This window comes from Astatotilapia calliptera, chromosome 20 (assembly GCF_900246225.1).
Source record: "Astatotilapia calliptera chromosome 20, fAstCal1.2, whole genome shotgun sequence".
NCBI lineage: Eukaryota > Metazoa > Chordata > Actinopteri > Cichliformes > Cichlidae > Astatotilapia > Astatotilapia calliptera.
This window is the reverse complement of record NC_039321.1, coordinates 30,430,212-30,452,413: the sequence shown is the minus strand read 5'-3', so window position 1 is coordinate 30,452,413 and position 22,202 is coordinate 30,430,212. Positions and strand designations below refer to the sequence as shown.

At 40.7% G+C, this 22,202-nt stretch overlaps 1 protein-coding gene across 1 annotated transcript; it reads right to left on the bottom strand.

The window, feature by feature from the left end:
• Window positions 1-1,147: 1,147 nt before the first annotated feature.
• Window positions 1,148-21,496, bottom strand: ngfa (nerve growth factor a (beta polypeptide)). The gene is made up of 3 exons (XM_026153426.1): window positions 21,319-21,496; window positions 2,784-2,891; window positions 1,148-2,451 (listed from the first exon to the last, which is right to left on the bottom strand). The coding sequence occupies exon 3, from the start codon at window positions 2,438-2,440 to the stop codon at window positions 1,550-1,552; it is 891 nt and encodes a 296-aa protein (XP_026009211.1). The 5' UTR covers window positions 2,441-2,451; window positions 2,784-2,891; window positions 21,319-21,496; the 3' UTR covers window positions 1,148-1,549.
• Between the last annotated feature and the right edge of the window lie 706 nt (window positions 21,497-22,202).

The following is a 22,202-nucleotide window of genomic DNA, read 5'->3' as shown; positions in this document are numbered from 1 at the left end:
CTTTCATGGCTTTGTAAGCTTCACATTTCCACAGCCACACTTGCTGAGTATCAAAACGTTTGAAATTGATCATGCTATAGAAGCATTAGTTGACTTGCAGCACAAGTCCTAATAATCTGATTAAGGTACAAGGTATTGAAAAATAATGTATTAGATGTTGCATTTACATGTGAAAAAAATGCTTGCATTTAGCTTATCTCATGAAAAAATGTGCATGTTTTCCCACCAGTGTCCAAACTTTCTAAGATCAGAAACATTAAAGCTGTTGTAGTGACTCATTGTGGCCCTAGTACCTTGCTAAGATACAGTTTGCTATTCTTTCTTTAGTTGTGAACCTGTCTCTATGCAATATTCATTCCTTCCAAGTACAAATGCACAGAGACTTCCCGTAGTGTTTACACCGGTATGCCAAGCTGGCGAGAAGTCACCACTACTGCTGGGAACACTGGGAACATCACAGCTAATAAATCTGTGTGTATAAAATGCAAAGCACGTCTCTCGTGCCTGCATGAGATGAATCACATTCCTTCAGGCATCGATGTTCACATACAAGTCTTTCTACTGCCTCCTCTGCTTTTGGGTGCTGGAATATCTTAATGCAGAGACATGAGTCACCAGAAATTTGGGAATTAAAAAAAAAGAACAAAAAAGAAAATAGAATAATAATAATAATTATGTGGTAACAATATTTGGAAAATATTTAAGGTGACTCAGTGTCTGGGCTTGTGACTTTTAGCTTTTGCACGTGGGAATCATTTAAAGAAGACAATGACTGTTAGAAACCCCGTGTTACTGCACATGTTGAGATTTCTCGTCCCCACTTTAACTGGTACTGTATATGTGAATATGCTTACAATATTTAATATAAGCAAAGATTATAAAGAAAGAAAACACAAGTACATCAAATAAAGTTTAGTGTCTTGTTTGTTTCCCCGAAGGTTACTGCTTTTGGATTTATCATGAGCTAAACGCTAAAGTTTATCGAACCTGTTTATAACGGCTGGTTGGATTTTGTAATGGTTTACAGAAGACAATGAAACTAAAGTTGTAAAGCAAAGAGCTAAAAGACGTTAAAACAACCAGAGTTGATCAGACCTGCAGATGTGTGACGGTCAGCATGATCTCAAACAGACACAACAAACCGGGCAAGTACTGAGGTGTTTAATAAATAACAGCATGAACAACACAAAAACAACAATAACATCAACATTAAAAGCTTGAATTCATTTTGTATATATACACATACGGTATATAATTTTATATTTGACTGTATAAACCATAAATATGACATGCAGTCCTCATAATTTAAAACAACCAGGACTTCTTTGACTGAGGTAGGGTCGGGGGGCCGAGGGGCTGGACAGATGTTCGAGTGTGTGGATGTGTGTGTTTGCATTAAGTACGTGTGTTGTTTGGATGCTTTGGTCAGTGGGGGTGTTTGTCTGGATGTGTGGGAAAGGATTACAGTATTGGCAATAAAGCTGCAGTGGCTGTTAATGAGAAATGTTTGTGCTCTGTTCATAGTCTGGTGGTCGGGCGTCCGCCTCAGTCAGTGCCCCCGTCTTCCTCCCCAAGACTTCCGGCTGAGGACGCACACACAGGCGGCATTGATGCGGATGTAACGCCAGGCTGTCTGTTCATTGAAGGTGGTGAGGGCACTTACAAAAATATGTGAGTTGGTGCAGTAGGAGTTCCAGTGGCGACTGTCGATGCCGAGACAGCCCGAGTTGCCTGATTTGGAACCTTGTTTTCCACCCCAACCCCCCGGCTTCCCTCCATTTGCGTTTCCAGAACCCCTTTGAGTAGGGGATCGACAGGTGGTCTCATAGAAGTACTGTTTCTTCACCACATTGTTGATTGTAACATTGGGCAGCACTTCCACTTCATTTCCGTACATGTCTGTGGCTTTTGTCAGGTTGCTCACCCAGGTATTCATGCTGTCACATACCGAGTACTCTCCTCGGTGCATGGTGCGTGATCCTGCTCGGCGCCTTACCCTCACCCCTCTAACTCCATCAATTTCATAGCCCTCACCTTCTAGGGCATCATGTGATGGTGGAACCTCACTGAAGACGACACGAGGTGAGAAACGGTAACGTCTCTTGGAGAAGAGCTTGGGATCCACCACTGGGATGGAGGGGTCAGGGAGGGAATCCAACGTAGAGTGCCCAACAAGAGGGCTCCTATCCTTTGCATTTAAAGCTGCCCGATGAGGCCTCTTGGTCCTGTGGTGGCTGGTCCTATGATGCTGCTTTGAAGTGTGTTCTTCAGTAAGATGGTCCCTGGCTACTGTGTGCTGTTGTCTTGCTCTGTGATTGGCTGCCGTCTGCTGTCCTACTTTGTGGTTGGGTGCCCCGGCACTCCGGGCCAATCCACCTCCCATGTTCAGTACAGCCTGGACGCCGATCAGGAGGAGCAGGACCAGTGATGACGACCTCATGGGCACACGTCCTAAACCAAACACAAACACGCAATTGAGATAATGTCACATGAATGTCTAAAGTGAAAAGTTTCACACATTTTCTAATTGAAATGCACTGAAAAATGTATGAAAGGATTGATAAATAGTTTCTAAGTGAGCAATCCACTTGGAAAATGTAACACTTTACCTTTACTGTGCATTTGTGACATCTAAGATTCAGAATCATTGACGTTGTCATTAAGGGGGCATTAGTTCTGTTCTTAGTTTGACTCTTTTGCTCTGATTCACTGAGCACTTCTTTGGTCCTGCTCAAGTATGTCTTGCTTTTTACGTGTTACTCTTGGTGAGTGTTTAAGGGTACCTGTGGAATGTGTCCAGTTGAAGTGTGAGCCCCTGTGGACTCTAGAGCCAGACTCCAATGCAGGTCGGGCCCCTCATGCCTGCCATCTGGACTCCGTGAACTACAGCTCTGCAAAAGACACACAAAAAACACACTAAATACTTGTGCAAATGTTATTTTAGTCAGATATAATACGCGTTGACATTTTCATAAATACATCTGGAGCTATCGTTTTTCAGATCAAACCAAATCAAAGGAAAAGTAATCTTAAAGGCAAACCTCCGACTCAAAAGGAGTATGTGTTTAAGTGCCCTGCAAAGGGACAAGATGGGCATAAAAGCCATTCAGAGCAATCAGGAATGTAAACATGCTTAACAAGCGGTTTCGTTTATTTAGACAGCCCCGCAAACCTGCCACCCTTTTTTTACCGACATACACAATTTATCATTACCTAACCTTATCTCATGCCGTGTACACACACTCACCATGTTTAACTTTAAGAGCTTGCGTTTTCCGTACACTGGAATGTGAGGCATTTAACACCTCATCCAGTGTTACTCGTTACATAGTGAACCTATGCACTGAAAATAGTGCCATGCATCTGTATGTGTACATGCACATAATGCTGTTTTCATGGATCGTTTGCACAGCGTCGCGTTGTGTGTGAATACACCCACTTCCTTCCAGACAAACACCCAGCAGGTCACAGAGGTCAGTGGAAGCTGGTGTGACAGCATTACTGTTATTTTTTAAACTTGTGTCGGTGTTTCACTTTGCTTGCTTAGTGCTGGAACACAAGTTTATTAGTGTTATAAATATTTAACTTAACATGTTTTACTGCTTTGGTGTGGGAGGCGGAGCCTTTTGAAAGGAGATTAAAGAAACGAGGAAGTTAGAAAAAGCAATTAGTGATATATGATAATCTTCACAAAACAACAACAACAAAAAAGAAACCTGATTTTTTTCCGTGATATTTTACAGTTTTCTTGCAAAAACCAGTTTTGCTGTAATCCTTGCAGTGTCGCACTTATAACCAGCAGAGGTCAGTGTTGCGTCTGAACAGACCAGCGTCCACCTTTCAAACAGCTGAAAAATATCAAAATGTCACTGGCTCTGTTCCCATTAGGAATATCAGCTCAGCTAAAAGAGTTTAAATCACTCTTCAGGTATTTTCCCACAAGTCCTTGACTTTTAATGTTCTTTAAACATGTTTCTGCTGTTGGCTTTGTAAAAGGTAATGATGCAGTACTCGAGTACTGTATTCGGTGCAGTTTTGCTCTTTACTCAAATATTAACGCTACAGCTTTCCTGCGGTTAGACAAAGCTTTTCATATACTCTTGTTTTTGTGATTGTTAGCTTTTGAAAGTAGATCCACGCCCTTTACTTGTGTAAATCTTTTAATGCAGCGTTTAACAAGCATCCAATACTTTTACGCTGTGCTATTGTTACGACGTCTTCTGTTAATACTTATTCAAACACTGCCAAAAAGTCAGTTTGGCAGCTGATCAGTAAAACAATCAAGTAATCACGGATGATGGAAACAGCTATAGTTTTATAAAACATACCTACTGGTTTTGTATTGTATTTTAGCTTCAATAAACACAACCATACACACACTTAAACACCCACACCCTGCACACATGGAGCCGGACCAAACAGGCAGTGAGCTGATTGATCCAGGCTGATGTGCCGCTCACTATTTGCAAGGCCTATGGTGAAGGATCCTCATGTTAAAAATATGTGGCTTATGTTTAATGCTGGTGGAGCGTAAACACTGCAGAGCATGAGCACACAGGTCAGAGCAGAACACCTCTGACTTACAGAATTACTTCGGCACTGCATCAGAATCGGCCTGACTATCCTTCTGACCTTCTCGCACAAATACACAGAAAAACAAACACACAAGCTGGTGTTTCTCCTGAACGTTGAGCAGGATTTACATCTCCTCCCTAAACTGTTTGTTTTACGATTCTGTGTAAGCACTACTGCGTTTTACACTGGAGTTTAAAAACATCGCCCACATTGAGCCTGGAAAAAAGAATCCTAGATTTAGGATTTAGGTGCTAACACCCTACATCAAACACTAGAGAAGGAAGATCATTGCAGCAGTGATAAAAAGTAAAATGTTGTACCTTGAAGAGCAGCAAAGCTAGAAGGAGACAGTCCTGTGGCCAAGTAATGACAGAGGCATTCCAAAACCGTTAAACCACAAACCAGAGAAAGGACAGACCCTGTATGGTTCATATTTCCAGACACTACACATGCTGTATTAATACACTGGTGGGTAAACAAAACCGTAGTTCAATATTCTTTTATGATTCATCCATCAATATAAGGAGCTTCCCTTTTTTCACAATAAGCTGATTGGCCAGCTTTGTAAATCAAGACCATTTTCTCTTGAGTCATCCATCACTTTCACATGCTGGGGTTCCACGCACCACATGGCACTACCTGGTCAAACCAGACTGCCAAAGTTGATGAAAGCAAGTGGAAAAGATGACATTAGTCACACAGCTGCCGGGTTGTGACCTAGAAAACTAATCATTGGGCAACAGGAAGGGAAAAAGACTTTAGAGACCACATATGTAGCCAAAGACAGTGGAAACCAGCCACGCAGTTACTGGTACTGACTTTGTAACACTTCTTTTTTTTGCTAGTCCACAAGATGATCTAATGATCAGACTACAGTTTACAGCATTACACACTCGTGTGAAACAAGAAGGCACGAGAGCATCGCCTGCCATCACTCCGGGGTTAGTTTACAGTTAGCGAGGGTGTCTTCCTGTCTGTGTGATACATTAGTTATTAGTGACATGTCCTTGTTAAAAGATATGCAGGAGCAGCGTGTCAAACAAACACACGCCGCTCTCTCAGAGCGATGACAGCGGCCATAGATTATGAGGGGGTGAGAAAGAGAGACTGACAGCGGCAGAGATAGAGGGAGGAGGAGAGAAAAGAGGCCGAGCGCAAAACAGAGAAAGGTAAACAGCTTTTCTGTGTCTTTCATCAACCCAGTGGAGCACAGTTCCTCCTGCTGTCAACCACTGGAAATAATTATCAGGCAGGATGACCGCCAGGTCAACGTGCTCTCTCCTTTAACACACATCCAAATGTTGAAGATATATTTATTTCCTCTAAAAATGTTATCAGTGTTTAAAAAATTGGACTAGTTCGTGTTCAGTCTAAACGAGTTTTGCTTTTTGGAGAAAGTTTGAAATGAAAGTCTTTTTGTCACAACTCACTGTTGTAAGAGAGTTTGAACTTTTCTCCTCACAGCGACACACTCGCCGATAACATAACGCTTCGAAATAATCCTTACACTGCTTCCATTCACGATGTTTCAGCTACAGAAGGAAAATCACGTGTCACAGTTTCGATTAGCTGCCATGTGAAACCGATACAACAACCTGCCACGAGTTGTTGTCACGTAAAATGATGTCATGCAGCGTTAAAATAACAATTAAATTACACTCCCCAAAGGTTCTCGGAAGGCTGAGTCTTTTCTTGGAAACACGTTAAAACTCCTATTTTTTGGCACAGCAAACGTGCAGCAGTCACCAAAATTAAAAGAATGTTTGGACTCTCTTACGCATTAAAAGTGTAGATTTCTTCCATATTTCAGCCGAAGCATTGTTATGAGTTATTTCACCCTCGATCAGCTGACTTCTTCTTTCTGTTTTCTCTGTGGCATTTGTGCTTTTCCTGATTTCAGTTGCTGCCAATTTAAGATTATCATCATGCTAAAAGCTTTCTCTTAAAACTGCTGTCTCACACTTATCTTACCAGTGTAACCATATTATCTTATTTATTAATGGTTTATTACTTGTTCCCAGTTTGTCACACTTTTTTCTGTCACTCTCCTGGTTTGTCAGGTTGTATCTGGTGATTCTTGATACCAGATGTGACCTTTACCTTTTAAGTTGTCTTAACTAAGCATTAGTTTTACCAATTTGTAATTCAAATTGTCTGCATAAAGCCATTTAACCTTAGAGCCATCATTTTCTCAAGTGAATTTAATTGTTTAACTTAAAATATATATTTTAACCGCCACCACCAACAGAAACAAAAACCAAACTATATTAGAGGAGTTTAATGATAGTTCAGTTTTCCATTTACTATGATGCTGCCATTTTTTAAGCCTGTGTGGCGTACTGTTCTGCACCCTTGTTCCTCACCGCCCCCTGGTCTTTATGTTAAAAAGACATTTACATGGACAACAATAGCACCTGCTGTAAATCAGACATACTTCAACCACCAAACTTTGCTGCTTTAGCCACAGGACACGGGGGGAACGAGACAGGTAGTGTCACACATGCAGGCACACATAACCTGCTAAAGTACTTTACTCGTCGCAGGGATGACAAACGATGCGAGATATGGAGAACAAAATAACATTTGGTGTGCAAAATGTGGAGCTGGCAAATGCTACAGCGTGGAAAAACAAAGTATGAGGTCTCGACATGAACTTGAATTCACTCGATCGGTTTACTATGTCCAACAATAAAATATGTAAGGGTTTAACTATGCACAGGTAACAGCACATACAACTTTAAAATGTATTCCTCTGCAAATGAGTAGCTATCAAAAGACCGAGCATTCATTTAAATGGTACTGGCAGCCATAGAGAGGCATGCTGGCAATCAGCTGAACATTTGGCTCAGTAGTTCAAAAAACATCTTAAATAAACCACAGCTTTGGGCTTTCTGCAAACATTTCAGTTACATTTGCCTGCAGTGTTAGAGGACTGTAAATGACAACGGCAGTAGGGGATGGTAATTGATAAGCAACCATCCAAAGGACAGCACCTAAATGATTCTTTATGAATATACTCTATTTTGCACAGCTGTTTTTGCCATCAGCTGTTGTAAAATAAAAGCTTCTGTATGTCTGCCGAGGGCATCTTGAGAATATCAGGGAAGAGGGGAGCCATGGTGTTGGAACTAAAGGGAACAAACTGGCAAAGAGCCAGCATCTTCATCCTGCTGTTTCGTGCTTTCTGGGTTTCTGTTTCTCTCCGTCTGTCTCTCATTTATCTGTCTCTCCATTTTTTTTTTTTTTTTGCTCCTGGAATTTGACCCAGTGTTCATCTTTACTCTCACAGTTAAAAGCCAGAGGTAACTTCCTGAGTACATGGCTGTTTCTGTGCCTAACAGCAAGCAGATCTGAGCACTATAGTGCATCTTTGCAGGTGCAAAGCACAGGGTCAGACCATTATCTTCTCGTCTTTGGGGAAAATTACGCAACCATTTTCTGATAAAATCCATAGACTCTAACTGGAGAGGGTCTTTCTTCTTTCCAACTCTTGCTGAAGTCAGAGCATACATAAATGTTTTGTTATGGGATAAAATAATATATATACTGGTTCTGCTTCAGAAGCCTTAAAGTGATTGACTTTTTTATATTCACCAAACACAAGGACAACAGGATTTCTATTAGCATTTCCTGTGGAATGAATTTTTCTTGGAACTGGAATAACTGGGCTTTGTGTCCGCATATGGCTTCACTTTTACACTTTTATTAAACTACTCAAGAGAAGTAGATGTCAAAGTGTTGTGTCAAGAGGATACAAATACAAATACATACAAATAAAAGCTGACAGTGTATCCGGCAGAATATAGGCGCAATAACATACTTATGTTGACTTTAAGTCACAGCTTCCCACAATGCAACAAAGCCCCGGGGCATTTAAGGGCGACCAAAATACTGAACAACAGTTCCAAGAATCCCAGGGCTCTTCCTATACTGTTGGACCTGAAAGTCTTTGTTGCCGAAACTTCGTGCAGCAACACATTCAATTTCATCTCTTGACAACATTTGTTCCACAGTCATGTTTTATTTACGGGTAAACCTGAGACAAAGCAAAGACGTGGCTGCGGTGCGACGTCAACCGCTCCACTGTTGTCACATGATGTCTTACAGTAAGTCGAACACTGATTCATCATAATAGAAAGACTGAATCATTGTGGCGTTCGTGAAAGGAACCTAAAATATAAACAATACTTTCATTCCAGCAGTAATTTGGAAGCAAAAGCAGCAAATCGAAGCTTGTTTGTACAAACAGGGCTAAAATTTATTCCACTGTCAATGAAAATATCAGATTAATGTCAGCATGCAACAAAACTGTTTATTAATGAACAACGTGAGTGATTCACCTGTGATACAAAGCATGAACACCAGCAGCCCTCCTCCACTTATACCTTCTAGGCTGGCTTGACTCCACTCGGTTTCCATTAGGTGAAACTTTTTCAGTACCTGCTCCTAGTAAGCTGAGTTGATATGAAAATATGACATCACCAGACGTCATGAGATGCAGATGTTTTTGTGTTTAGTGGCTGATGGTAGTATTGGTAGCAGCCCGAAACGAGAAGTTTGCCAGGAGGTCTTTGAGCTGATGGCCGATCACGGGTACCAGCACACAATGCCAAAAACCCCTGAGAAACATGAAGTGATTGCTGGGACGAACTAAAAGGAGTGGAAGTGGTTTAATCAAATGGATGATGGCGTATATGGGCACCGACCAGCGATCAATGGGAGGGAGAGTGGCCTCGACTCTGTCACTTAAGTTCATTTAGCAATTAGTAATATGTGATCATCTAAGCAAACACTTAAGTCACAGTGGCGCCAGTGTAGAGTCAACTCTCTCTTAATGTACAATCGCCAAACTCTGCTGGACCTTCTTCTGAGAGCAAAATATGAAGCCGAAGTGTTCTCAGACCACAGCCGCTGAGGAGACAATTCTTGAACTCACAATAACAAGTACCAGACAGCTTTGAATTTGTTCAATAAGATTTAAAATCTTGGCTCACTCACTCTCTCAGCTGTCGGTGAGATGTATTAAGCAAGTTTTATAACTTTGTTTCTGACCAAACTGCTCAACTACTTTCTATAATCTTACTAAAAATGTTGGTTGTTCGATTCCAGCCGAGTTCAAGACATGACAGTTTTTTGGAAGTCACTCAAAACCTCAGTCAGAGCATCACAGTTTTGTTAGTGAAAGCCATTCTCTCCATTTTTCACCCCCTTTCTTTCTCTCCACATAATGGGCCCATCCCCAATCAACCCACCCTCTCCCTGCACTGGACCAGTGGACGTGGGAGGCTGATCCTCCAAGCCTTGAAGTCAGGATGAACACAATGATTAACATGTTTTCCAGAACCCTAGTTTTTATGACCTTGACATTCAACAATCTTCTCGTGACAAGTGTTTAATCTTTTGGCTCGGCTCTGGTAATAACTCCCCCTTCCTGGTGAGCATCTAAAAATCCCACAGCAGCACAGAGACATGAGGAGGGCCAGAGGCAAGAATGCCTGTCTGGCCACAGACAGCGATGAAGACAGAAGGATGGAGAGGAAGGAATCAGATACATCAAGGGATAGGGAGAGGCAGCAATATTGGAGGGCGGGATGCATATGGGCAATAAGATATCTAGAGAATTACACACATAAAGGAGCATGTGAGAAGCAAAGTAAGGAAGGACAAGTTTATAGTGGAACAGACACTGAGACAAAGAAGAGTTCAAGGACAGGGTCAGAGGGAGGAAATAAAGGCAATGGGGAGTTACAAAGCATTCAAAAGAAAGGAAAACGTGGAGTTTCATCACTTTGTGTCTTCTCTCAATAGCTTTAACAGAAAACCAGCAGTTTCAGGCTTGAGTTAGATCATATTGTAGCTTTATTGTTAGAGTAAAACTCAAACACCATTTATGCAGAGTTTCACTCATGCTGTTACTCGTCCAGTTGGGGAACGTGTATTATCTAATCAAAATGGCAAAGAGTGGTTTAGGATTAAAAAATTCTCTGACTTGATCCATCTTCCAATATGAATATTTGTAATATCAATACAAACACATGCACCGTTGGGAAGATGTATTTGTCCCTTTTCTGATTTTTGCTTTGTTACATATGTGTTCACTATATTTGAGTTAACTAGACTAAAATCCAGTGATCTAAAGAAACTCAAGAACAGCTGAGAAAAGGTTACAAAGTCATTTCGAAGGCTTTGGAACTCCAGTGAAACGCGGTGAGCGCCATTATCTATAAATGGAGAAAACGTGGAACAGTGGTGAACAGCACTCACAGTTAGTGTTAATGATTTATGGATAAGAAGAACAAAGAAAAAGGCACAACAATTTGGGTAAATATTTGGAGGTCCGTCTTGTCTGTGGACTGGCAAACTCAAAATTTGAACTTTTCGCACTATTTCGGTCTGGTGTGAAACTAACACAGCATTTCATAAAAAGAACATCATAGCCACCGTCAGACATGGACCTGAATGACTTGCCATTAATGATGGAACTATGAACTCTTCCAGTAAATCTTGAAGGAGAATATCCATCAGTTTATGCTCTAAAGTTTAAGTGCACTTTGCTTATGCTGCAGGATAATGTTTCGAAACACACCAATAAATTCACGTCTGTATAGTTGAAAACCCTCTAATGTGATGGAATTAAAACAACTGTGCAAAGAAGTGGGCCAAAATTCCCCCACCGTGATGCAAAAGACTTATTGCCACTTATCACATATGCTTAAATGCTGTTCTTGCTGCCAAGGGTGGCACAACTAGTTATTAGCTTTATGGGGAAATTACTTTTTCACATAGGGCCATGTAGGTGTGGACAGCTTTTTTTCCTTCAATAAATGAAATCATCATTTATCTTTACTTTTAATGAATTGAAACATTTAAATGTGACAAATATGAAAAAGAGTAAGAAATCAAGAAGGGGAAAAAAAACTTAGTCAGTATACTTCAAAGAAACTGAAGTATACTGACTTGTTATTATTCAAAGGCTGCATAGGGAGAGAGCAGGCTAAACTGGTTAGTTTTCAGGATTGCGGTGAAGTTTACAGTAATATATTATTGTGGCACTTACAATATAAAGCGCCTTGAGACAACTGTTGTTGTAATTTGGCGCTGCATGAATAAAATTGAACTGAACTGAATCGAATGTGCGGAGCAGCTGTGATGTTCATGGACAGTGTTATGTTACATCAAGGTTACACAAATCAAATTAAATTTAAGGTGATGTTTTTGATTAGATTAACTCACTGAATTCTGCCTTTATACTAGATCTATGCTGTCAAAGCTGGAGAATCAGCGACGATGGCTCTTATAAGATCTGCTTATATCTTAATAATTCATTTGGCCGATCACAACATAAAACACCAGCACAGGTCAGCTGATCACAAAATGTACACAAAATGTATTTCTAAGTTTTTCATTTTCCCACACTCTACCACTTCAACCAACGTCACCTGCCAAATCCCACTTTAACCCCTGGCTATACTTACTTGAAGAAGCAAAATCATCCATCTACAATAAATGCAACAGCAAGTAGAGTCATTTATTCGATTTCCTTTGGTTGCCTTTACTTGTGTCCTTCATAACATTATGTTCAAGGTGAGTATATTCATTAGAATTGGTATTTAAGTTTAAATAAATTGTGTATTCCCTTATATTAATATTATTTTTGTATGATACTATTATGGCATTAGATTCAGTGAGCTGGTAGCAATGTCCTCCAAAGCTTGATTACACTCCAGAGCCTGTACTTCAACACTTCTACTTGAGTAAAGAAGTTGAATCTTAGTGCTCAAACCTTTAGCAGAGTATTTTTAACAGCAGTATCTGAGGAGACAAATGTGTGTAATTTTGCCACCTCATGGTATTGTAAACAAATCAGCAGCTGAGCAACCCCCGAGTGAGTCATCCAGGTAGATTTCAGCGCAACGTAAAGTGAAACATGGGCGTAAATAGACAGATGTGCTTGCTAAGAGACTAAAACTTTCCATTACGCACCGTTTATGTTGCGGTCTGTCTGTCGCCATGAGCACGGGTGTGGTCACGCAAGACTGAGTATATGCTATGTCAAACATTAAGATATGCACGCAAGATTTTCTCTAAATATTCTTAATTGAATTTGGTAATGGTAGCATATACGACACAGGAAACACAACTAGTTCTCACGTTTGACAGACAGCTAAAAGGAAACTTTAATACATGGAAAGTAGTTCTGGTTGCATCCCTTCATGACGCTTCAAATTAATTCAAATTAATTTTAAAACATAGTCAACAAATACAGAGGAAACAGTCTGAAAGGCTGGCTGAATAGTTTTACCTTCCACTTCTTTCTCATAATACTTTTTAGATTTAACTGATTAATTGCTTTTGTTTTTGGGGTCTAGGGCGAAGTGTTAACCAATATTGCTCCATGACGCTAAAGAAGCAAAATATGCAAAAATTACCCTAATGGTTGTGTTATATTTTATAGATTTTAATAAAAAGGCAATATTGAAACAATTTAGGTGTCACGGTTTGCCGGGGCAAGCCGTGTGGAGTTGGAGAAAGGACCCAAAAGGCGGCAGCTCTGGTGCAGGTGAGTATTTATTTACAGGAGTGGGTACAAACAGCAATGGTGGGTGAACATGAAACCGGAAACCTAAACTGGGGAAACTAACAACACAAACCAGAAACGAAGATGCAGGGAGGTCCGAGGAAATACATACGGGGAGATGAGGGGAAACAACACAGACGAACCAGCAACTAAGACAGAAAACACAACTTAAATACACTCAGAGAACACAGGGAGATTACACACAGGTGGGAAACACAGCTGGGAGTGATTAACATGACGAGACTAGGGAGGCAAACTGAAAACACTCACATAAGACGCAGACCTTCACAATAAAACAGGAACTTACACATGAAAGGACACAAACTAAGAAACGCGGACTAGATACAGGAACACACGGGCAGAACAGAGTAAACACTAACCAGAGGAAGAACAGAACCAAAATCGAAGAGAAAACACAAAAGGACCCAGGATCATGACATTAGGTCCCAGTCACACAGGCCTAGAGACTGGTTGGCAAGTGCTTGGCAACCACCAGTTGCTAGGGAAATTCCCTGATCATTTGTGAATGGTTCCTGTCACTGTGAAATCAACTGCTAAGCCCCATATACACACACCTAAATTTATATTTTCTGACTCATTGGAGAGCGTTTGTGGGAGGTTGCTTGTAGTCTGCAGGTGAAATTGTTCCCAAAGTTGTATATGGAACAAAAACCTCCATGTGAAACTGTTAGCAAAGCAGTCAAAAGCACTCTCTTTGAGACTAATTTCACCCAGCAACCCCCAGCAACCACTAGGGATGGGTACCGGTATCGGTTCTGTCATAAACGGTAGTAACCAGACCGAAAAGCAGCGCACATTTCGGTGCTTTATTTCGGTGCTTTTTTTCCCTGAGCTGTGATACACTTTAGATTCTAGCCAATCATTTTACGTTTCCGAGCGTAGTAGGCGGGGCCAGGTACGTACGTTCTTTTAGAGCAGAGCTACAGATTAAAAATGCCCAAAGCGAAGCGGTCAAAGTCTGGCTGTACTTCACAGCAAAAGATGCAAACTCAGCAGCAACAAGTGCTCTAAGCTGATACTGTGATACTGTCAAAGGAGGCAACACCTCGAATCCGATGAAACACCTGGCGACGCATAGCGTTTTTTTAAAAGCCGAGAAATGCGCCGTATTTGATAGCTTGCTGCGAGACCTCACACCGAGCACATCTACTGCGGGTGTGGTGCCTGTTATCAGACCCGGAGTTTGCAACATCCCCCAAAAACCCGAAGAGGAGAGTCCTGGCCCCTAGCCCTGCCAGTGTAGCAGAAATGATGATGATGCAGCAGCAGCCGTTCTTCTCTGTGTGAGTAGCTTAATGTTGTTCGTGTGTAATTTACGTTGAGTAGGCTAACCACGTTATTACATTAATGCATGTAAGGTGAACTAGCAAACATCATCATAGCTACATGCAGCTGTCTTCTTGTTTGATGGCAGATACTCCCTTCACCCTGGACATAAAGGCTAAAATGACCAAAGAAAAAGTGGAAAACAGTTAAACATGAGAGGTTTTTAGACAAAATTGGTGTTTTTTCCATCGATTAAGCACTGCTGCCAGCCAAGAGTGATGCCATATATGCCCCATAGCTGCAGAAAAGGCTAACATTGTTATCTTTTTACAAAAAAACAGCTGAACATGAGAGGTTTTAGGACCAATTTTGTGTTCTCCATTCTTTAAGCACTGGTTTGAGCACCGTTTAAGCACCGGCACCGTTTCAAAAGTACCGGTTTGGCACCGGTATCGGATAAAACCTAAACGATACCCATCCCTAGCAACCACACGCCAAACAGTAAAGAAATACAGGTTATTCTCAAGAAGTTGCCAGAGGGTTGTTGACTGGTGACTCTTAATCAAAAACTTTGTGGTAACAATGGCAGAAAGTTCACAACCCAACTCACCTCAAAAGACAGCAATAATATAATAATAAGGAAAAAACTGGCCCCACTTTTTTGAAAGCAGCGCTCACTCTGGGTTTGGTAAATATGCATTAGGTTGGGGTTTGTTTTTTTTAAATTTGGGAGCTATGGTTTTATTCTTAACCGATAACTGCTATACGCCTGGTCCAGTGGAACAGACAGCCAGTGAACAGCAGCTTATAAAGGTTCACTCACTGCATGAAAAACACAGTGCTGTTAGTTTCTGATTCAATCTTTAATAATCTTATTAACATCTCAGTCTGTGATATATGTAACATTGTGGGGCAATTAGGGAAACTAGGTGATTTTTGGAAGCCTGTCTGCAAGGCATGAGAACTACCATCCATCTGTGCTCTAGTGTTTGTGCTAAAATGCTAAAATTGTTAAAAAGCACATTCCTGTCTGTTGTAATGGCAGGCACTCAGACTGGGCCGGTTTTAAAAGAAATCTGTGGCTATTTCTAATGTTTCTTATTCTTATCTAGTAAGGCTGCAGCATTAACTTTTAAACGTGTTTATGACGCACAATCATACATGAAACAGATACTTTCACATTAAGTCAGACTGAAAGACATTAGTGGATGTCTGAAGGAGGCATAAGTGCTGTATATTGTTAATGCATCCAAAAAAAGTCAAATTTGAGGCTGAACTTTGCCAGCTTTATGAAAACCAGGATACCCAGCTTTGTCTCTAGTTAACCAAACAACACTGATTACTGCAGTCCATGTTGTTGCACTCTTATAGACAGGCTTGTCAGAAGTGCACTGAATCTGCTCAAGATTGTACAAAGAATCTTGTTTTTGTCCCTCCCAGTGTTTGTTTGATTGTACCATGATACCTCTTACTAAAGATTTGACCGAACCAGTTTCTATTCTGTGTGGTCTCCACATCGTGCTGTCATCACTCTCTCTCTCTGCTTCTATGTCTCTCACTCTCCCTATCTCCCTTTTCATATCTCCCTCCTTTCCTGACCCTCCCACACTTTTCCCCTCTGGCTGATGTCTAACACCTGTCTGCATGGGACCTCCCAGGCCCATCCTCTGTCTGTTAGCAGCATGCCATGTTCACTGTGTGAGCAGAGCTCTGGTGAAAGAGTAAGTGGCTACTTTCCAGCACAGCTCTATGTGTGTGTATGTTTTTTTTTGCATGTAAGTGACTTGGAACAGGAGTTTAGATAAATGAATATTTACTATGGAGCTTAATACAAGGCTTAAAAGAGAATCTAGCAGAGAGAAATTGCTGCCTGCAGCGTCATACTCCCCAAAAGTCCTGAGGACTCACCATTAATCCGTGAGTTTTAACTGCAACAAAACTCGATGACAGATAAAACGGATGGTTTGGAGGAGAGAAAATTGCTTGTAAAGTCCTTGATGTATTGGTATTTTGCAGGATCCTGTCTGGCTGAAACAACTATATGTAGAACAACACCTTGTTAACTCCTGCTGGCTGTGCAGGAGGCTAATCTGTTACGACTAGCCAGTGGCTCATCCTCATGCATTCTGTGCATTCTGAAATCGGCAGAATCAAAATGAGTGCATAATGAGAGGCTTCGCTTGTATCCTTGGGGCTAAGGCGTGTCTATGTGTTTGAAGGGTATCCAACACAAACATGTATACATGCACATGTACACACATGCGCTTTGTGAATACTCATTGACAAACCCCATTCTCCCACTGCTGGGCTTGGTGTCCATTACTATTACACTCTGTATTGTGATAGCTTCTGATAGCCAGGTGAGAAAATTGTATCACTTTAAAATTTATAAGAAGAGATGTTTGTGTAGAGTAAAAAAAAGAACATTGTTACAAAAAAAGGTCTATTGTGAACTATCAGGCTATTTTCACGAGGCTTTTGTACTGAATCTAAATATTTGAGGAGACCAAGTATTTTGTTCTGTTGATGGCAACAAGAGCAAGTTTCATGTCCAGACAAGCTATAGTTAAACTACCAATTGGGTTAAAGGCAAAGGAAAGTGAGAGTGAGACAGTGTCATCACGTTAATCCAAATGTACACACACATCTAACGAGGAGTTGCAGTGAAACAATTCACAACATCAGACAAACACAAAGTCAACAGATTAAGACCACAACACTGTTATTATAGCTGTAAGAAAGGCCATTTTTCAGCTACTGTGTTTGTGCTGCGTGCACATGCATGAAACCAGAGTAAGCCATAGCTAAAAGTCACAGAGGCATTTATGTGGAATGAGCAGGCATGTCAGTACATTTAGATGTATTTTTTGTAGGCATATATAGTACTATGCACACAATAGAGATAGAAATAAGATCAGAGCACACAGACATAACCCTTTGATGCAGCACCTGTCAAAATCAGATCTTCAACACAGAATTGCAACTGGATTCAGTTTTCATCTGTGGAAAAGTCCGGAAGCGTGTTTGTGTGCAGCGCAAAGGGGCAGAAAACCAGGTCCATATAAAGAATCCTGCACATGTTTGACAAGAGCCCTGTTCAAATCCAGTAAGTTACAAATGTCAAACAATGTTAGCTGAGATTTCTGTTGAACACGTTTCCTTCCAAACATTGTGAGAAGATGTTTGTAAAAGAGATGTCAACAAGAATTACAGCAGAAAGCTGATGTTACATTTCCGATATTTTATATATATATTTTTTGTCTGTTCTGCTCAGAGCTCCTTCGGGATTCTGACCTGCAGTGGCCTCCAGATCCCGCTTTTCCTACACAAGCACAGAGGTATAACCTCCAACTCTGACCTTTTACCTTTCCCACTGATTTCAGACAGACCCTTCGACTAGTTTACTTTACGCCAGATGTTCTCACCCGACTTTGTGTATTGACCCAAAAGATAACCAGCGCCCTGGGTTTACATTCTGACCCATGAACTATCGAGAAAGAGGGATGCTTCCTTCTGCTTTATCGAGCATAACCATCACTCATAGAGAAAGAAACGAGATTCCTTCACCTAATAAATTTTAGTTATTAGATTCATTTTTTAAAGTCAAAGTTTGACTTAAACAGTTTTAACAAAACCTACACCTTAAAACTACTAGTTTACTAAATTGTAAAATTATGGTAAAATAATCAAATAAGCCTTTATATCAAGAAATCTCATCTTCACATCACCAATGATATATTTTCACCACACTGTAGCACATAAGGATTTAGAATACGCACAATATTACTAATTTTACTACCTGTTGTGTAATGCTACAAAAAGTGTTACTCTAAAGGATGCATGAAGAATCATGAAGCATGGAAAAGGCTTGCAAAGCAATTCAGAGGCTGATCAGGTGTGCAGATAATGCTTGTGGGCAGGTGTAAATGCAGGTATTTGAAAATCTCTACCTGTCACTAATTGGGCAATTAACCACTGAGGATTATTAAGGATTGTGATTATTCTGCCTCCAGCTTTTGTGGTCTGATAAGACATTATCATCCAGTGTGAAGAAACCTTTAAATATTCTGTTGCCAACTGGCACCGCCCCGTTTTTTCTAGTTCTGCAAGTAGTACTTGAGTGTAATCTGGTGATACGGTATTTTTACTGAAGTAGCATGAAGCTGTGGGTTTTAAAACGTCACCTAAATTGCGTCACATGACTCCCATCCTATATTAGCCTGCAGATTACTGCATGAATAATCCTAATGCTTGGCACACAGTTTAGTCACATTAATAATCAAAGTGCAACTGATAATTTAAATAAAGATGTCCATCAAAAGAGATATAATAAAAATTTTCATTGTTCATTGAAAACCCAACTAAAATTATGTTTATTTTATGGTGTTTGCAAATCTAGAGTCACTTTAAGAGCTGTTTGTCGCTGGCCTCGGGTTAAAGAATCAAAGATAAACTGACAGTACAGGTGTGCTGTCACAGCCTCTCCCTTGCCCAGGTGTCCTATACAACCATTCAGTCTAGACAGCCCACATCATCTCCTCCTTTATGTGTTTCAGGGGTGGATCCTGTTCTTGTCAAAATCCGAGTGACTGCAGATTCAGATTATGTCACTTGTCCACATAGCAAGCAGAGCAACAAGCTGTCAGTGGTGTTTGAGTCTTAAACTGACAAAATGATAAAAATGCAGCATGTAGAACAAGAAGGGATAAATGTATTACGCTGGTCTGTAACTTTAAAAAGGTCAACACGGTTATTTTTTTTTCTGGGTAAATAGCTGTGACATAAAAACACTCTACAGTATGTTTCCTTATGGCCATTCTTTGCTGCACATGAATATGTTCCTCTTCACTGTTTAAGTAGTTTAATACTTGTTCATTTGTAAAGAGTTACTCTGTTACGCTCTCCCTCCCACACACACACACACACACACACACACACACACACACACACACACACACACACACACACACACACACACACACACACTAATGCACACATACACAACTTCACACACTGGTGCTAACATAGGGAAAGCTGTAACTCAGCTTCAAAGGGAAACCTGAGAGGGTCATGAATAATCACAGACATCTTTGTCTGCGGGGGAAAACAGCACTGTCCATCTGCCCTCTATACATATACGAACGGTAGTTCATATGGCTTAAGTTGTTTTTAGCATTGGCATTGGATGCATTGCTAGGTTTGAAAGATTTACAGGGTAAAACCATTTCTGTTTCAATTGCAAACACAGTTACACACAGGAAAACCTTTTGTTTTCTAATTATTAGAGAAAAAAAAGGTAAAAGCAAAAAGAGAGATATGTCATAAATTGGACTTTTACAAATTTAGCAAGTGTCCAGGTCGGTCTGCATAGATGGCAGACCGGCAGCTAGGTCAACAAGGCGTACTCTAGATATAATCAGTAATAACAGTTACTGTGATTTCCCTTTCAGAAAAAGAACCTGTTTTGCTTGAGAAAACTCATTTCAGACCTGAAGTTTGACTACGGCCTATCTTATTTTTATTTTTAACTTACAAAACATTCATTTTAACTAAGCCTTGGCTGACTCCTCCTGCGTTAACCATAAAGAAGAGCATGTAATGTAGGATATATAGTCAGGTTGCTGCAGCACTTTGCCAACAGAGGGCCAACAGAGAGGAGATGAAGGCAATCACATCCCCTCCAGTAACATCAGCCATTTACTTATAACTTCACTGTTTTTAAAGAAACTTTACTTCTTTACTCGTTCCAATCTGCAGTAACCTCAGCTGTTTTTATTTTATTATGTAACACAAAGGTGCATAAATACAGTACACTGCTGCTGAAGCAGATAATACAGGTACGTTGGTGGGTGACAAAACATAACACCTATCTATATGATACCTATATTGATATATCAATGTTGATATTTGGTGATTTTATGGACCACAACCAAACAGCATCCTCGGCACATTATATTAGAACCAATGAATGTGTTTTTCACAGAGAGCCACACGTATATGACAAAGGTGAAGCCTTTAGTGACACTGTTGATTTGCTTCATGTTTGTTTGTGTGTGTAATCTTTGGCTCACTGTGACATTCCTCTCCTGTCAAACCCCGAAAGGAATTCCCTCGTAGGAGTGGCAGGCGTGAGGTCTGTGTTTAGCACCCACGCTTGCTTGCATATACACACACACACGCACGCATACACAACACAATGTTAAAAATTTAGTTTAAAGAGTTGAAAAAATGATTAGTAGCACACCTTATAAACAACAAGCCCCACCCAGGTGTGAGGACACCCTCAACATGCTTCATATTGGACACTGGAGCTCATCAGAATCTGCAAGTCTTTTGAGAATTGTGTAACATGAGTGGAGAGAACGACAGATAGAAAAAAGAGAAAGAGACAGAGAGAGAGGGAGAAAAAGAAAAGGTAACCTGATGTCCCAGGAGTTTTCTGAACAGTAAACGGGTTCCCATTGAAGTTTGAAGAACCCCCTTTTTTTCTACTCCTCACCTCTATTCTCTCCTTCTTTCTACACCCTGTCCTCCTCCGTTTGATCTTTGCATCTGCAAATACCTGAAAAACCTCTGTACCTGGCTCACAACATTAAAATGACATAGAAATGCAATCATCAGCAACATTATCTCAGTAAACTTTTAATAGTGCCTCATGTATGTTGCAGTCAGCTGAAATCCCCCCTCTCTATAGAAAAGTGGCTGCTGCTGTTCTCAATCTCAATTTAGAGGCTCAACTTACATTTAACAACATGCTCTCAGAGTTTCTGTAATAGATTCTGCTTCTGTGCCATGTGTGGATACACGCCCCGCATATTTACAGTGTTTAATAAAAAGAAAAACAAAGCAAAAAAAAAAAAAAGCAAGGTAGGACTCACCACCCTTTAATGCTCCTTTTTCTTTCTCCCCACTGAGTAAAAACTTCCACAGAAAGTCTGCTATATTCCACCTCACTCTCTCCAGGCCTGGGGAAGAATTGCCCCAAACTCAAAATCCCGCTCCTACTTTTAAAGCTGTGAATCCAGGTCTTGGGCCATCCACTTCTGTCTGTCTCCCTCCCACACTCTTTGGGAAATGGACTGCTCTAAAAGTTTACAGTCCCAAAGCTTCTCCTCCCTGCTGTTTGGCTCACAGCAGGTCCTAGTGCCTACCCTATCCACGTGCGTCTGTGACAGAAAAAAGTGGCACTTTTAATAAATGTTCAATAGTGACATTCATTTTTTCTTTTCTCCGTTCATCCATGTGTGTATAAAACAGTGGAAAAAGCCTCCATTTGATTCAGACAGTTCATGTGACAGTTGAAGTCATATGTAAGGTCAGGAGGGCCATTGATTGCCGTTATTGTTCCCCTATATGAGTCATTTCTTGCTACTTCTAGCCGCACAGACTCTAAAATATATCATTAGTAGTGCAGCATAGTTATGGAGGCCAGCTAGGGTAAATAACTCATTAACTCTTTTAGGGATGTTGTAAAATCCCTGTCTTTAAAAGCTGACTGCGCAAATAGTCGCAGGCTTCTGCTGTCCAACCCTAGAAAATGTGCACAGTTCAGTGAAATTCATGGACTAATACTAATAAAACTTTGATGGTCTGTTGCAACAAGGAATTCATGTCTGTTACTTTTCAGTCGAAGAAAAGACGGGAAATACGGCAGCGTAAAACTAAACACCAAACGCACAGGTCCCATCAACCACGCCCTGCATTCATCAGGCCCCTCCAGGCTCCTGTATCACAACAGTCTCTTTGATATTTCTGTTCTTTC